Source organism: Arachis ipaensis, chromosome B03 (genome assembly GCF_000816755.2).
Source record: "Arachis ipaensis cultivar K30076 chromosome B03, Araip1.1, whole genome shotgun sequence".
NCBI lineage: Eukaryota > Viridiplantae > Streptophyta > Magnoliopsida > Fabales > Fabaceae > Arachis > Arachis ipaensis.
In genome coordinates this window covers 19,067,848-19,079,692 of record NC_029787.2, presented here as the reverse complement: position 1 = coordinate 19,079,692, position 11,845 = coordinate 19,067,848, and the positions used below count along the sequence as shown (strand labels likewise).

The following is an 11,845-nucleotide window of genomic DNA, read 5'->3' as shown; positions in this document are numbered from 1 at the left end:
GGGAAAAATAATGAACTAAGGGAAAAATTATAGAGTTTCAAATGTTTCATTTTTTGAGTTATCAGATGTTCTTTTTACAGGCTTTAGGATGTTTCTTTTGAGTTACTCATTATCATGAACAAGAAGCAGGCTCTTTCCATTAGCTAAGATGTTGTTCGTGCATACATATACTGAAATTTTTAACTGTAAAAAATGTAATTATATCATTTGTTGGATGAGCGTGTAAACATAATTCTTGAGTTTCAGTTGACTAATCTTTGTTATGACCATTTCTTAAAAGTAGATACCTTTTCTCATATAATCAGATATAGATGTATACAAAATTTAACTTGTAAACTCTTCTAGATATATACCATTTCTTCGTCAACAAATAGAGCAATTTTCAAAATAATTCATCTTAATTGTGCTTTTTCAAATATTGAAGAATTGAGTAATTATGAAAAGGCCAAAGCAAGATTTTATCATTGTGATTCCAATCAGACCAAAATTCACCTCTAGTATGACCCATATTATCAATGGTCTTGTATAGTTATGAAGAAGCTTTCTGTTACAGTAAGTTAATGAAGAAAAAGGGCGGTGATTTACAACTAAGAATTGGATTTGAAATTTAAAAAGTGGATATTAGTAAACTAAATTCGGAGTGTATTAGGCATAAATATAACTAAATATATTTATATTGAATTAGCGAAAGAACTAAGTGTCTGTGAAGATATGCATAATAATAATACATGTCACCGTTATTGGTACTAGTAATGTATCTTTAAGTAGCTAAGTACCCTAATAATAATACCCTTTCAAAATATATATTAAACTCTTTAATTACAAGTAATCCTCCACATGATGAGTTGGGATCCTTTTGAATAGGGGTGTTCAAAATCGATTCGAACTGAACAAAACTGATCGACCGAACCGAAAAAACCGAAAATTGAATAAACCGAAAATCGAAAAAATCGAAAAAAATTGTGTTTTGTTGTTTTTTATTGCGATTTGGTTCGGTTTTCGGTTCTAACAATGAAAACCCTAACCGAACCGAACCGGTTAAAAAAAAAAAAACAAAACCAACCTTCCCCCCACCCCCCACAACGTGACCTAACCTAGCCGCCAACCCTCACATTCACTCTGCGCTCTCTACTCTCAAAATCCACTCCCACTCTCGCAACAACCAACACCTCCCACTCCCAACCTGCGTGAACCCCTTCCTCCCGGCTCCCACCATCTCTCTGCGCCGACGAACCCCTTCCTCTCACCACCTCCCAGCGCCGCCGAACCCTTCCAGCTTTCACACAGCGCCGCCGAACCCTTCTTCCCAGCACCTCCTCGCGGACAGCACCAGCCGACACCATCGTCGCGGAGCCAGCACCACCCCCGCCACCACCCACAGCATCGTTTCTGGCCTCGCGGAGATGCGGACAGCACCCACCACCCAGCCACTGAGTCAAGTCAGATATAGAGCCTCCAATTCAGGTATTCAATTTCTGTTCAATAATCATTGATTCATTGTTGTTCAATTTCTGTTTCAGTGTATATTTGTTGCTGATTTTTGTTCTTGGTTTAATTTGTTGTTGATTTTTGTATATTTTTGTTCAATTTCCATTTCAGTATATATTTGTTGCTGGTTTTTGTTTATGGTTTAATTTATTTGTTGTTGATTTACTGAAATTGCTTCTGATTGTTGTTCATGGTTTAATTTACTTGTTGTTGATTTCCTGAAATTGCTTCTGATTGTTATGTTGTGTCACAATGATGCAGCATTCTCTGTTGCGTTTCAGAGTGTGGGAATGAAATGGGCTAAGTATGTTGTTGCTTTTGGTGCATTGAAGGGTATGACAACCGTTCTTCTTGTTGGGGCATTGGGACAAGCAAGTTACACCACTCACATTGCACGTTCACACATGATCCCTCCATGGTTTGCCCTTGTTCATCCAAAGACAGGTATGATGGACGGATATGAAAGTTAGACAAATAATTTCTTATTGTTATTTAATGAAAACATAACAATTTCAGTTAAAGTTTGAAAACTGATTTGGTGATTAAGTACAGATTTGAGATATTATTCATAGAGTAAATAGTCATTTTGGTATCGAAAGATTTTAATTTTGATAAAACGAACCTCAACTTTTGCTTTTGTCAAATGAACTCTAAAATATCATCTTTGTTTGATAAAATGATCTAAACATCTAGAGTAATAGGTTAACAATTACTCTATTTTGTCAAATAAAACTGATATTTAGGGGTTTATTTTGTCAAAAACAAAGGTTGAGATCCATTTGGTCAAAATTCGAATCTTTTGGGTGACAAAATAGCTATTTACTCTTATTTATACTTAGCCTTTTTTGTTACTAAATTGTGATATTTGCAAATTGTATTTTACATACCATAACTAATAGCTATACCCTTATTGGTGCACATATCAGGAATACCGATAAATGCAACACTGTTGATCACAATCTCAAGTGCTTGCATAGCATTTTTCTCAAGCTTGGATGTGTTGTCAAGCTTGTTATCAATAAGCACACTCTTCATCTTCATGATGATGGCTGTGGCACTTTTGGTTAGGAGGTACTATGTGAGAGGTGTGACACCAAGGGAAAACCTTTTAAAGCTAGTAGCATTCTTGCTACTAATCATTGCTACATCAATGGGGATTTCAGCTTGTTAATGGTTGGATTGGATATACAATAACTGTTCCTATATGGTTCTTGGCCACATTAGGCATGTCACTTGTTTTGAAACAGCAAAGGGTTCCTAAGGTTTAGGGAGTTCCACTTGTTATGGTTGCCATCAATTTCAATTGCAATTAATATATTCCTAATGGGATCTTTGGATTCATCAGCATTCATAAGATTTGGAATTTGCACTGGGGTAATGTTGATATACTATTTTTTCTTTGGACTACATGCAACTTATGACATGGCTCATCAACAAAAAAAGTTGCAAAACGAGAACAAAATTAATCAAATGGAGACCATGGAGAATGCAGGGCCTTAAATATTTACTCTCTCACATGTTTGCTGAGTAGTGTGTAGTTAGCATGACTTATATGCTCTTAAACTTTGAATTCCTTTTGTCGTTAAATTTTATTAGACCAAGACTTTGTTAGCTATTGTGTATTTGTGTTTGTTGATTTCAATGTTATGACTTTGTGAAATAGTATGGTAGTATTTTTTTTAATTGACTAAAAAAACCGAACAAACCAAACCAAATCAAACCGATTTTAATTAGTTTGGTTTGGTTCAGATGGCTTCGATAAAAAAACCGAACCAAACCGAACCGCAGTTAAATTAGATGATCGGATCGGATGATTTTTCTCTCAAAAACCGAACCAAACCGCACCGCGAACACCCCTACTTTTGAATATTCTTCATAGTGTCTACACTTCCTGTAAAAGCCACCCAAATAAAGAACATATAAGTGATGGGTAAAGAATTTACAAATAACAAATTTTGAATTCAAGCGAAAGAACAATGGTATAACCTAAACAACATCCACTTTTTAAATGGAAAGAATCATCCGTATACATGGTAAAATAAACATCCGCTGTAGTTCTTAAATTCCACCTATGCATAATGTTTAAATGGCTTAACTCAAACCCAACTTCAATTAAAAAAAATAAACTAAATCAAATCCAAACCACATAACAAAAGAAATCTGCGGAGCATGTGCATGCAGAATCCAGCAAATCAAGAGCAATGATATAAACCAAATAAACATCTAGTTCTCAAATGAAAGAACCATATGCATACATAGTAAAATGAACATCTGCCTTAGTTCTTCAGTAACAACTAACAAATTGACCAAAATACCACCCTGCACCATGTTTAGATGGCTTAACTCAAACCCAATTTCAATTCAAGAAAAATTAAACTAAAACAAATCCAAACCACATAAGAAAAGAAACATACAAAGTATGTGCATGCAGAATCCAGCAAAACATGTAACAGAGTAATGGTATAAACTAAATAAACATCCAGTTCTCATATGAAAGAACCATCCGCATACATAGTAAAATGAACATATTCCTTAGTTCTTCAGTGACAACTAACAAACTGACTAAAATACCACCCGTGCACCATGTTTAAATGGCTTAAGTCAAATCCAATTTCAATTCAAGCAAAATTAAACTAGATCAAATCCAAACCACATAAGAAAAGAAACCTGTGGAGCATGTGCATGCGAAATCCAGCAAATCAAGTAACAGAGCAATGGTATAAACCAGATAAACATCCACTTTTTCAATAAAAATAACCACTGCACTTAGTACTTGAATTCTAAATTCACACCCAATTTCAAATGAAGCTACATTATGCTGAGTTATAACTATTTTTGGATTTCAAAAATCTAATAACAATCACAAAATCAGGAATTCACTTCAATCGATATGCCCTTAGGCACGGCCATACATAACATAGAAATCACACTCAGAAAGGGTGGACAATTAGCTAGAGCAGCAGGTGCTGTAGCGAAACTGATTGCAAAAGAGGGGAAATCGGCCACATTAAAATTACCTTCTGAGGAGGTCCGTTTGATATCAAAAAATTACTCAGCAACAATCGGACAAGTGGGGAATGTTGGGGTAAACCAGAAAACTTTGGGTAGAGCCGGATCTAAATGTTGGCTAGGTAAGCGTCCTGTAGTAAGAGGAGTAGTTATGAACCCTGGGGTGGTGAAGGGAGAGCCCCAATTGGTAGAAAAAAACCCGCAACTCCTTGGGGTTATCCTGCACTTGGAAGAAGAAGTAGAAAAAGGAATAAATATAGTGATAATTTGATTCTTCGTCGCCGTAGTAAATAGTAGAATAGAGGAAATCGAATTTGTTTCTTCGTCTTTACAAAAAATAGGAGGAATTCACTATGACACTGTCACTAAAAAAAATCCTTTTGTAGCCAATCATCTATTAAGAAAAATAAAAAAGCTTAACACAAAAGCAGAAAAAGAAATAATAATAACTTGGTCCAGAACATCTACCATTATCCCCACAATGATTGGCCATACCATTGCTATCCATAATGGAAAAGAATATTTACCTATTTATATAACAGATCGTATGGTAGGCCATAAATTGGGTGAATTTTCACCTACTCTAAACTTCCGAGGACATGCGAAAAATGATAATAGGTCTCGTCGTTAAGGTGAAATTTCATGTTCTTCTAATAATAATAAGATTACTCAAAAATAAAATAATTTCTTTTTTATATTCAAAATTGGAATAAATACTAAAGAAATGAAAAGAAAAATCGATTTGAAAAATAAGAAATGTTTCTTTTTTATTTTAGTAAAAGCATAACCTTACTTATGATAAAGTAGAAACTAGAATCATCTTTAGGTCAAACAAATTCGATCAATTAGAATATTTATATATTAGAAAAAAAAATAAAAATTATATAAATAGAAATGTCTGTTCACAACACAAAACATGAATAGGAATAAATGAGATTTGTGGATGTGGATAAAGAAATGATTATGATACTATAATTTACGTTTTATTGAATTGAGTATCTTTTTTCAGTTTTTGCGTTTATTCTGCAGAAGCAAATTAAGTCAAAAGGGGATGCTATATTATGTTTTTAAATAAATAGCCTAATGGATATAAAAAAAACAAAGTGCACAACTAGGGCATATCATTTTATGTAAAGTAGTGAAGAATTATGGGACAAAAAATAAATCCGCTTGGTTTTCGACTTGGTACAACTCAAAGTCATGATTCTCTTTGGTTTGCACAACCAATCAATTATTCAGAGAATCTACAAGAAGATAAAAAAATACGAGATTATATCAAGAATTATATAAAAATAAATATAAGAATATCTTCTGGTGTCGAGGGAATAGCAGGGATAAAGATTAAAAAAAGAATTGATTTGATTCAAGTCATAATCTCTATGGGATTTCCAAAGTTATTAATTGAGGGTAAGCCTGGAAGAATAGAAGAGTTACAGATGAGTTTATAAAAAAAAACTCAATTGTGTGAACCGAAAACTGAACATTGCTATTACAAGAATTGCAAACCCTTATGGACATCCTAATATTCTTGCAGAATTTATAGCCGGGCAATTAAGGAATAAGGAATAGTTCGAACTATTTATGGCGTATTAGGGATCAAAGTTTGGATATTTGTAAACAAAGAATAATCCAATTCTCCTTTTCTTTTTCTTTAAGGTTCCTTGTTTCGGTAAAACAAAAAAATTATAATTTTCAAAATTTTATAAGATTGAATAAAAAATATCAATTAATTTTTTTATATAAATATAATTGCTATGCTTAGTGTGTGACTCGTTGATTTTTTAGAGTGGTTAGAGTTCGACAATAAAATAAATGACTTATAGGATGAATTCATTAATAACTAAGTACTAACCAACTCATCGCTTCGCATTATCTGGATTTAAAGAATTAATCTAAAAATCGAAATAAAATCAAGATATCATATTTTGGTAGTAGAATTATAACAAATGAGATATTGGATAAAAAAAAATGAATCTGATTATAAGTTGTAAAGCAATAAGAATATACAGATAAAAATGAAGGGTGAAAGAAAGAAAAAAGATATATCAATGATATAGAATTCGAATATGTAAAGGTCTTATGGCTATCTCATAAAAAGGGGAAGTGTAATAAAGCATCAACATTAACTAAATCCATATATATATATTCCCAAAATAAACAATCAAGAGCATCGAGTCAATAAAAACTGAGAAGGTTGATTCAAGAAAAAAGAAATATATATATAATTTGGAATTGTATTTGCGAGCTCCTTTGTAGAATTCCAGACCTAATCATCAATCGAGAAGCGATGGGAACGACGAAAACCGTGAATACCTAAGATTCATTTGACGGGAGGGATGGCGGAACGAACTAAGAACCAATTCATTTTTTTGAAGAGTCACAGGATAACTCTAGATTACATCTAAAATAAAATGGATAAGGAGTAAATATTCGCCCGCGAAATCTTTGTTTTTTTATTTCGAAATTGAGCCAATCCAATACCACCAGAAATAAATAAAATAAGGATTTGTTAGAATCTTATGCTCTAATAGAACAACATTATCTAGTTATATATTTAACTATATATAGGGGGGCAAATTTTCTAATAAATGTCTAGTTTTATATAAAAATCAAAACAAGATATACTGATTTCCAATTGATCAATCAATCCTATGAAATATTAAAATAAAAAAACCTCGTGATTCAATTATTCATTAAACATATGTATATACGGTATATTTTTTTATTGGTATTGGTTAAATCCATTTTTGTAATTGTTTTATTCACGAGGAGTCGTATGAGGTGAAAATCTCATGTACGGTTCTGGAATAGCGATGGAATTTCTAAACAACCATCAACTATAACCCCAAAAGAACCAGATTCCGTAAGCAACATAGAGGAAGAATGAAAGGAATATCCTATCGGGGTAATCATATTTGCTTCGGAAGATATGCTCTTCAGGCACTTGAACCCGCTTGGATCACATCTAGACAAATAGAAGCAAGTCGACGGGCAATGTCACGAAATATCCGCCGAGGTGGATAAATATGGGTACGGATATTTCCAGACAAACCAGTTACAGTAAGACCAACCGAAACGCGTATGGGTTCGGGAAAGGGATCTCCCGAATATTGGGTAGCTGTCGTTAAATCCGGTAGAATACTTTATGAAATGGGCGGAGTCGCAGAAAATATAGCCAAAAGGGCTATCTCAATAGCCGCATCAAAAATGCCTATCCGAACTCAATTCATTATTTCAAGATAATAAATAATAAAAACCAAAGGAAAGAGGTCTTTTGGAGGAAAAAACATGGCAAGTTTTCCTTTCTTTTGTTGAATAGAGAATATTTTTTTTTACTTCAAGCCTTGGACTGAAAAACCAGATAAAATAAGAATGATATGATTCAACCTCAAACCCATTTGAATGTAGCCGATAACAGCGGAGCCCGCCAATTGATGTGTATTCGAATCATAGGAGCAGGTAATCGACGATATGCTTCTATTGGTGACATTGTTGTTGCTGTAATCAAGGAAGCGGTACCAAATATGTCTTTAGAAAGATCAGAAGTGATTAGAGCTGTAATTGTACGTACTTGTAAAGAACTTAAACGTAGCAATGGCATGATAATACAGTATGATGATAATGCCGCGGTTGTCATTGTGAGAATTTTAGGGGGGATGGAAATTGTCATTATTTCTACTTCGAGAGGTACAATGACAGATCGAGAGGCTCGATTAGAACGAATCGGCGGAGAAGTTTTATGTTATATATGGTAATCTTTCTGATATCCGAATTATAGAAAAATTTCTATCAATTTTTGTAAAAAAGTAAAGAGAGATAAAACAAAACACAAGTCTCTCATATCACTCCTCATACCTTAATAAATGCGTGAAATGGGTTTAACAGGAATTATTATAAAGAAACGGATTCATGAGGCTTTAATTCAATATTGCTGAATCAGTTTCCCCTGTGGGGTATGTTCGGGGTTGGTTCATTTATTTTCAATTTTTAAATACTGAAAATATCAGTCTAGGCTATATTTCTGAAAAGGTTCAACATACTCTTTATATATATTTCTACCACAGAAAAATAAAAAATGCAAGTATAAATTCTTTAATTAGACTTTTTTTTTAACTTCAATATTATTGGTTTTGAGGGGTACGATTAGAATAGAAGTTCAAAATTGAAGAAAACCTTATTTTCTTCCATTAAAATGGATCCGAGATTAAGTTGAAGGAATGATAAATATGAAAATACGGGCCTCTGTTCGTAAAATTTGTGAAAAATGTAGATTGATCCGTAGACGAGGTAGAATTATAGTAATTTGTTCCAATCCAAGACATAAACAAAGACAAGGATAAGGATAATATTTCCACAAAAGCCACAAGAGAGGGCTTTGAATTATAAAGGACTGGGTGCGCAAATAAAAAAAAAATAAAAAAAGATATAGATATTGAAATTCAAATTTTTTTTTACATGAAAACTTAGAAATTATATAATATTCTCTATTATATATGATATGATTTTATAGTAATATTGATTATATATTAATATTTTTGAATATGTGAAAATTTCAAATTATTGAATGAATATAGAAATTCTATTTCGAATATTTCGAAATTTTCTTATATATATAATATATATCAATGATTATATATATATAGATTAGAACTATTCTAATAGAATACAATATAAAAAAGAGATATTAGATAGCGAGATTTTGGAGATCTAAAATTGGAAATTCGATTTTTTTTAGTTGTATATTAACACAAATAGAATGCCAATTTTGAGAATATTAATTCTAGTTTCTAATTCAAAAAAAGAAATATAGTAAAACATCTATTTTTTTGATATGAAATGAATATATCCATACATCTCAGACTTCCTTTTATGTTATGAGATAATAATTATGAAATAATAAAAAGATAATAAGATATGGCAAAATCTATACCCAAAATTGGTTCGCGTAAAAATGGACGTATTGGTTCACGTAAACATGCTCGTAAAATACCAAAGGGCGTTATTCATGTTCAAGCTAGTTTCAACAATACCATTGTCACTGTTACCGATGTACGGGGTCTTTCATATTTGGTCTAACTAGCAATTCATAGAATTTACAGCAATTTAAATCCAATACTAATCACATTAAATAGTCAGATCCAAAATCAAAGAACATCTGAACCCTAAGAGTCAAACAAACATCCTCTGTAGAGTAGAACACTAGCTTTATATTGACCTTTCATAGTCCAAGGGGGAACGAAGAGAAATGTTGTGATGAAAGAGCATGACCTAGGGCGGCGCAGCATTGCGACGGAGGCATGGGTGTGGCGTCGAGGTGGCGGCGAGATGAAAACGCTGTCTCCGCCAGGTAGCAACGGCACTCCGCGCGTTTTGTGATGGGAAGAACCGCCACGCGCGATGGATGGCGAAGAGAAATTGAGACAGCGCACTGTAGAAGCAGGGGCAGATGTTCGCCCACGTAATGACGACTCTAAACATGTGGCATAACGACGACAGCTGAATGCTACGCTGGACTGCTTCGTGCCGGCATCACAGGGAAGGCAGCGATGAGGGCTCACCGTAGCTACAACGGTGTATTAGGTGTGGTGAAGATAGGATTTAGGGTAAGTAAAATTGGAAGTAGATAACAGTAAAAGGTGAAAGTGAAATTGAAAATCTGAGTAATTAGACTGAAGTGTGTGTTTTATGATAATTGGATTTGTGTGTAGCTTATTGTTCACGTTGTTTACAATTTTGTTGTCTACCTAATAGAATTATTATCTATTAAACAGCTTCTTGAATAATGGCACGATGCAAGGCAAACAATGTTAAAAATTGCCAATTTTTCGATAGATTACAACTATTTTTGGTATGTGGAAAAAGAATATGTTAGATCATCATCATGTTCTTACATGTTTGTAATATATTTTATTTTTTTACAATTATTATAACTGATTATTATTTATTTTTATTTACAAAATAACTAAATTTATTATTTTTGTAAAATAACAAAAAAGGTTTTATTTCATTTTTTTATGGATATATATTGCGTTACATGTAAGAATCTTTCATAGATAAATAAATCCTCACACTCATAAGAGTTCACTATATATATACAGGACAATACCTTAATTTTGATATAATGTTTCCACGTAAAATTTCATTTATATAAAAAAAAAAAACAGCATTAAAACTTTATTCTATTTAGACTTAGTTTGATAAAGTTTTTTAAAAAGTATTGTGTTTTAATTTTTAAAAGTACAAATACTTCGTTTTATGTTTGGTAAATAAAAAAAAAAACTATGTGCTTATGCTTATAACTTTCAAAACTAGGAGTGCTTTTAAAAGCACATAAAGAAAGTTGGTATGTGTTTATCAAAATTAAAAAGTCTAATATATAACTGTATACATTAATTAATTTCACATTTAACTATTACATTTATATCTATTATAATATTTTTAAATTTTAAAAATTATTTTATCAAACGTAATTATTATTGCTTGTACTTATTGAAAGTTATTTTTAATTTGATTTACTAAATATAAATGCTACAACTTTTAAAAAGCCATGTTTTAAAAGTTAGCTTTTATAACCTACTTTTGAAAAGTAAAAACTTTACTAAATTAAAGGCGAATTTGGGTAAATAACTTAATTAAACTCTTTAAAAAAAAGAAGTTAAAATATAAGAACTAAAATAAAAAATAGCTTATAAATTAGTTATTTTGTTTTTGATTTTTTGATCCTAAAAGTGCCTATTTTAAAAGAAGAGTGATAAAAAGTAAAAAAAATTAATTTAAAAATGAAATAGAAAATAGTGTAATCCAACTATATTGGCGTGTGTTATCTATATATGTGAATGTGCAAGTTCAGAGACCTGCAAAATGCAAGGCACATGTTGTATGGAAGAAAAAAAAAAGTTGCTACAAACGCAATCGGCGTTTAGCATGGAGGGGCAACCAGATGTGGAACGTGTTCTCTGTCCCTTACATGCAGACAAGACGTGTCGTTTAACTATGTTTAAAATGTCCGAACGCGACCTGCGTTTGGCAGGTGTACAGAACAAAGCGCAATTTACAATTGACATGGAAATAGCTTGCATGTTGGACACGTGTTGATGGCAGAAGAAAATGGGATCCTTATAACGCGTTTTGCATCTTACTTCCAGGAAAAGTGAGCTTGTTTCACTATATTTTGCTTCTACGTTTTGGTTGCAAGGGAGGAAAGAAAAAAAAGACCAGAAAAAAAGAGGGGGTAGTTTGAGTGAGTGAGAAATAAAATAAAAAAAAAATGATTCGTGATTTTATATTATCTCAAGAATATATTATTAAATATCTGAATTATTTTTAATGAATAAATATTTTTTTGTAT

At 32.3% G+C, this 11,845-nt stretch overlaps 1 protein-coding gene and 1 pseudogene across 1 annotated transcript; both read left to right on the top strand.

Moving 5' to 3' along the window:
• On the top strand, nucleotides 1,000-3,247 carry LOC107629927 (annotated as a pseudogene).
• On the top strand, nucleotides 7,875-8,252 carry LOC107632672 (50S ribosomal protein L14, chloroplastic-like). The gene has a single exon (XM_016336340.1). It carries the CDS (start codon nucleotides 7,875-7,877, stop codon nucleotides 8,250-8,252), a length of 378 nt encoding a protein of 125 aa, XP_016191826.1.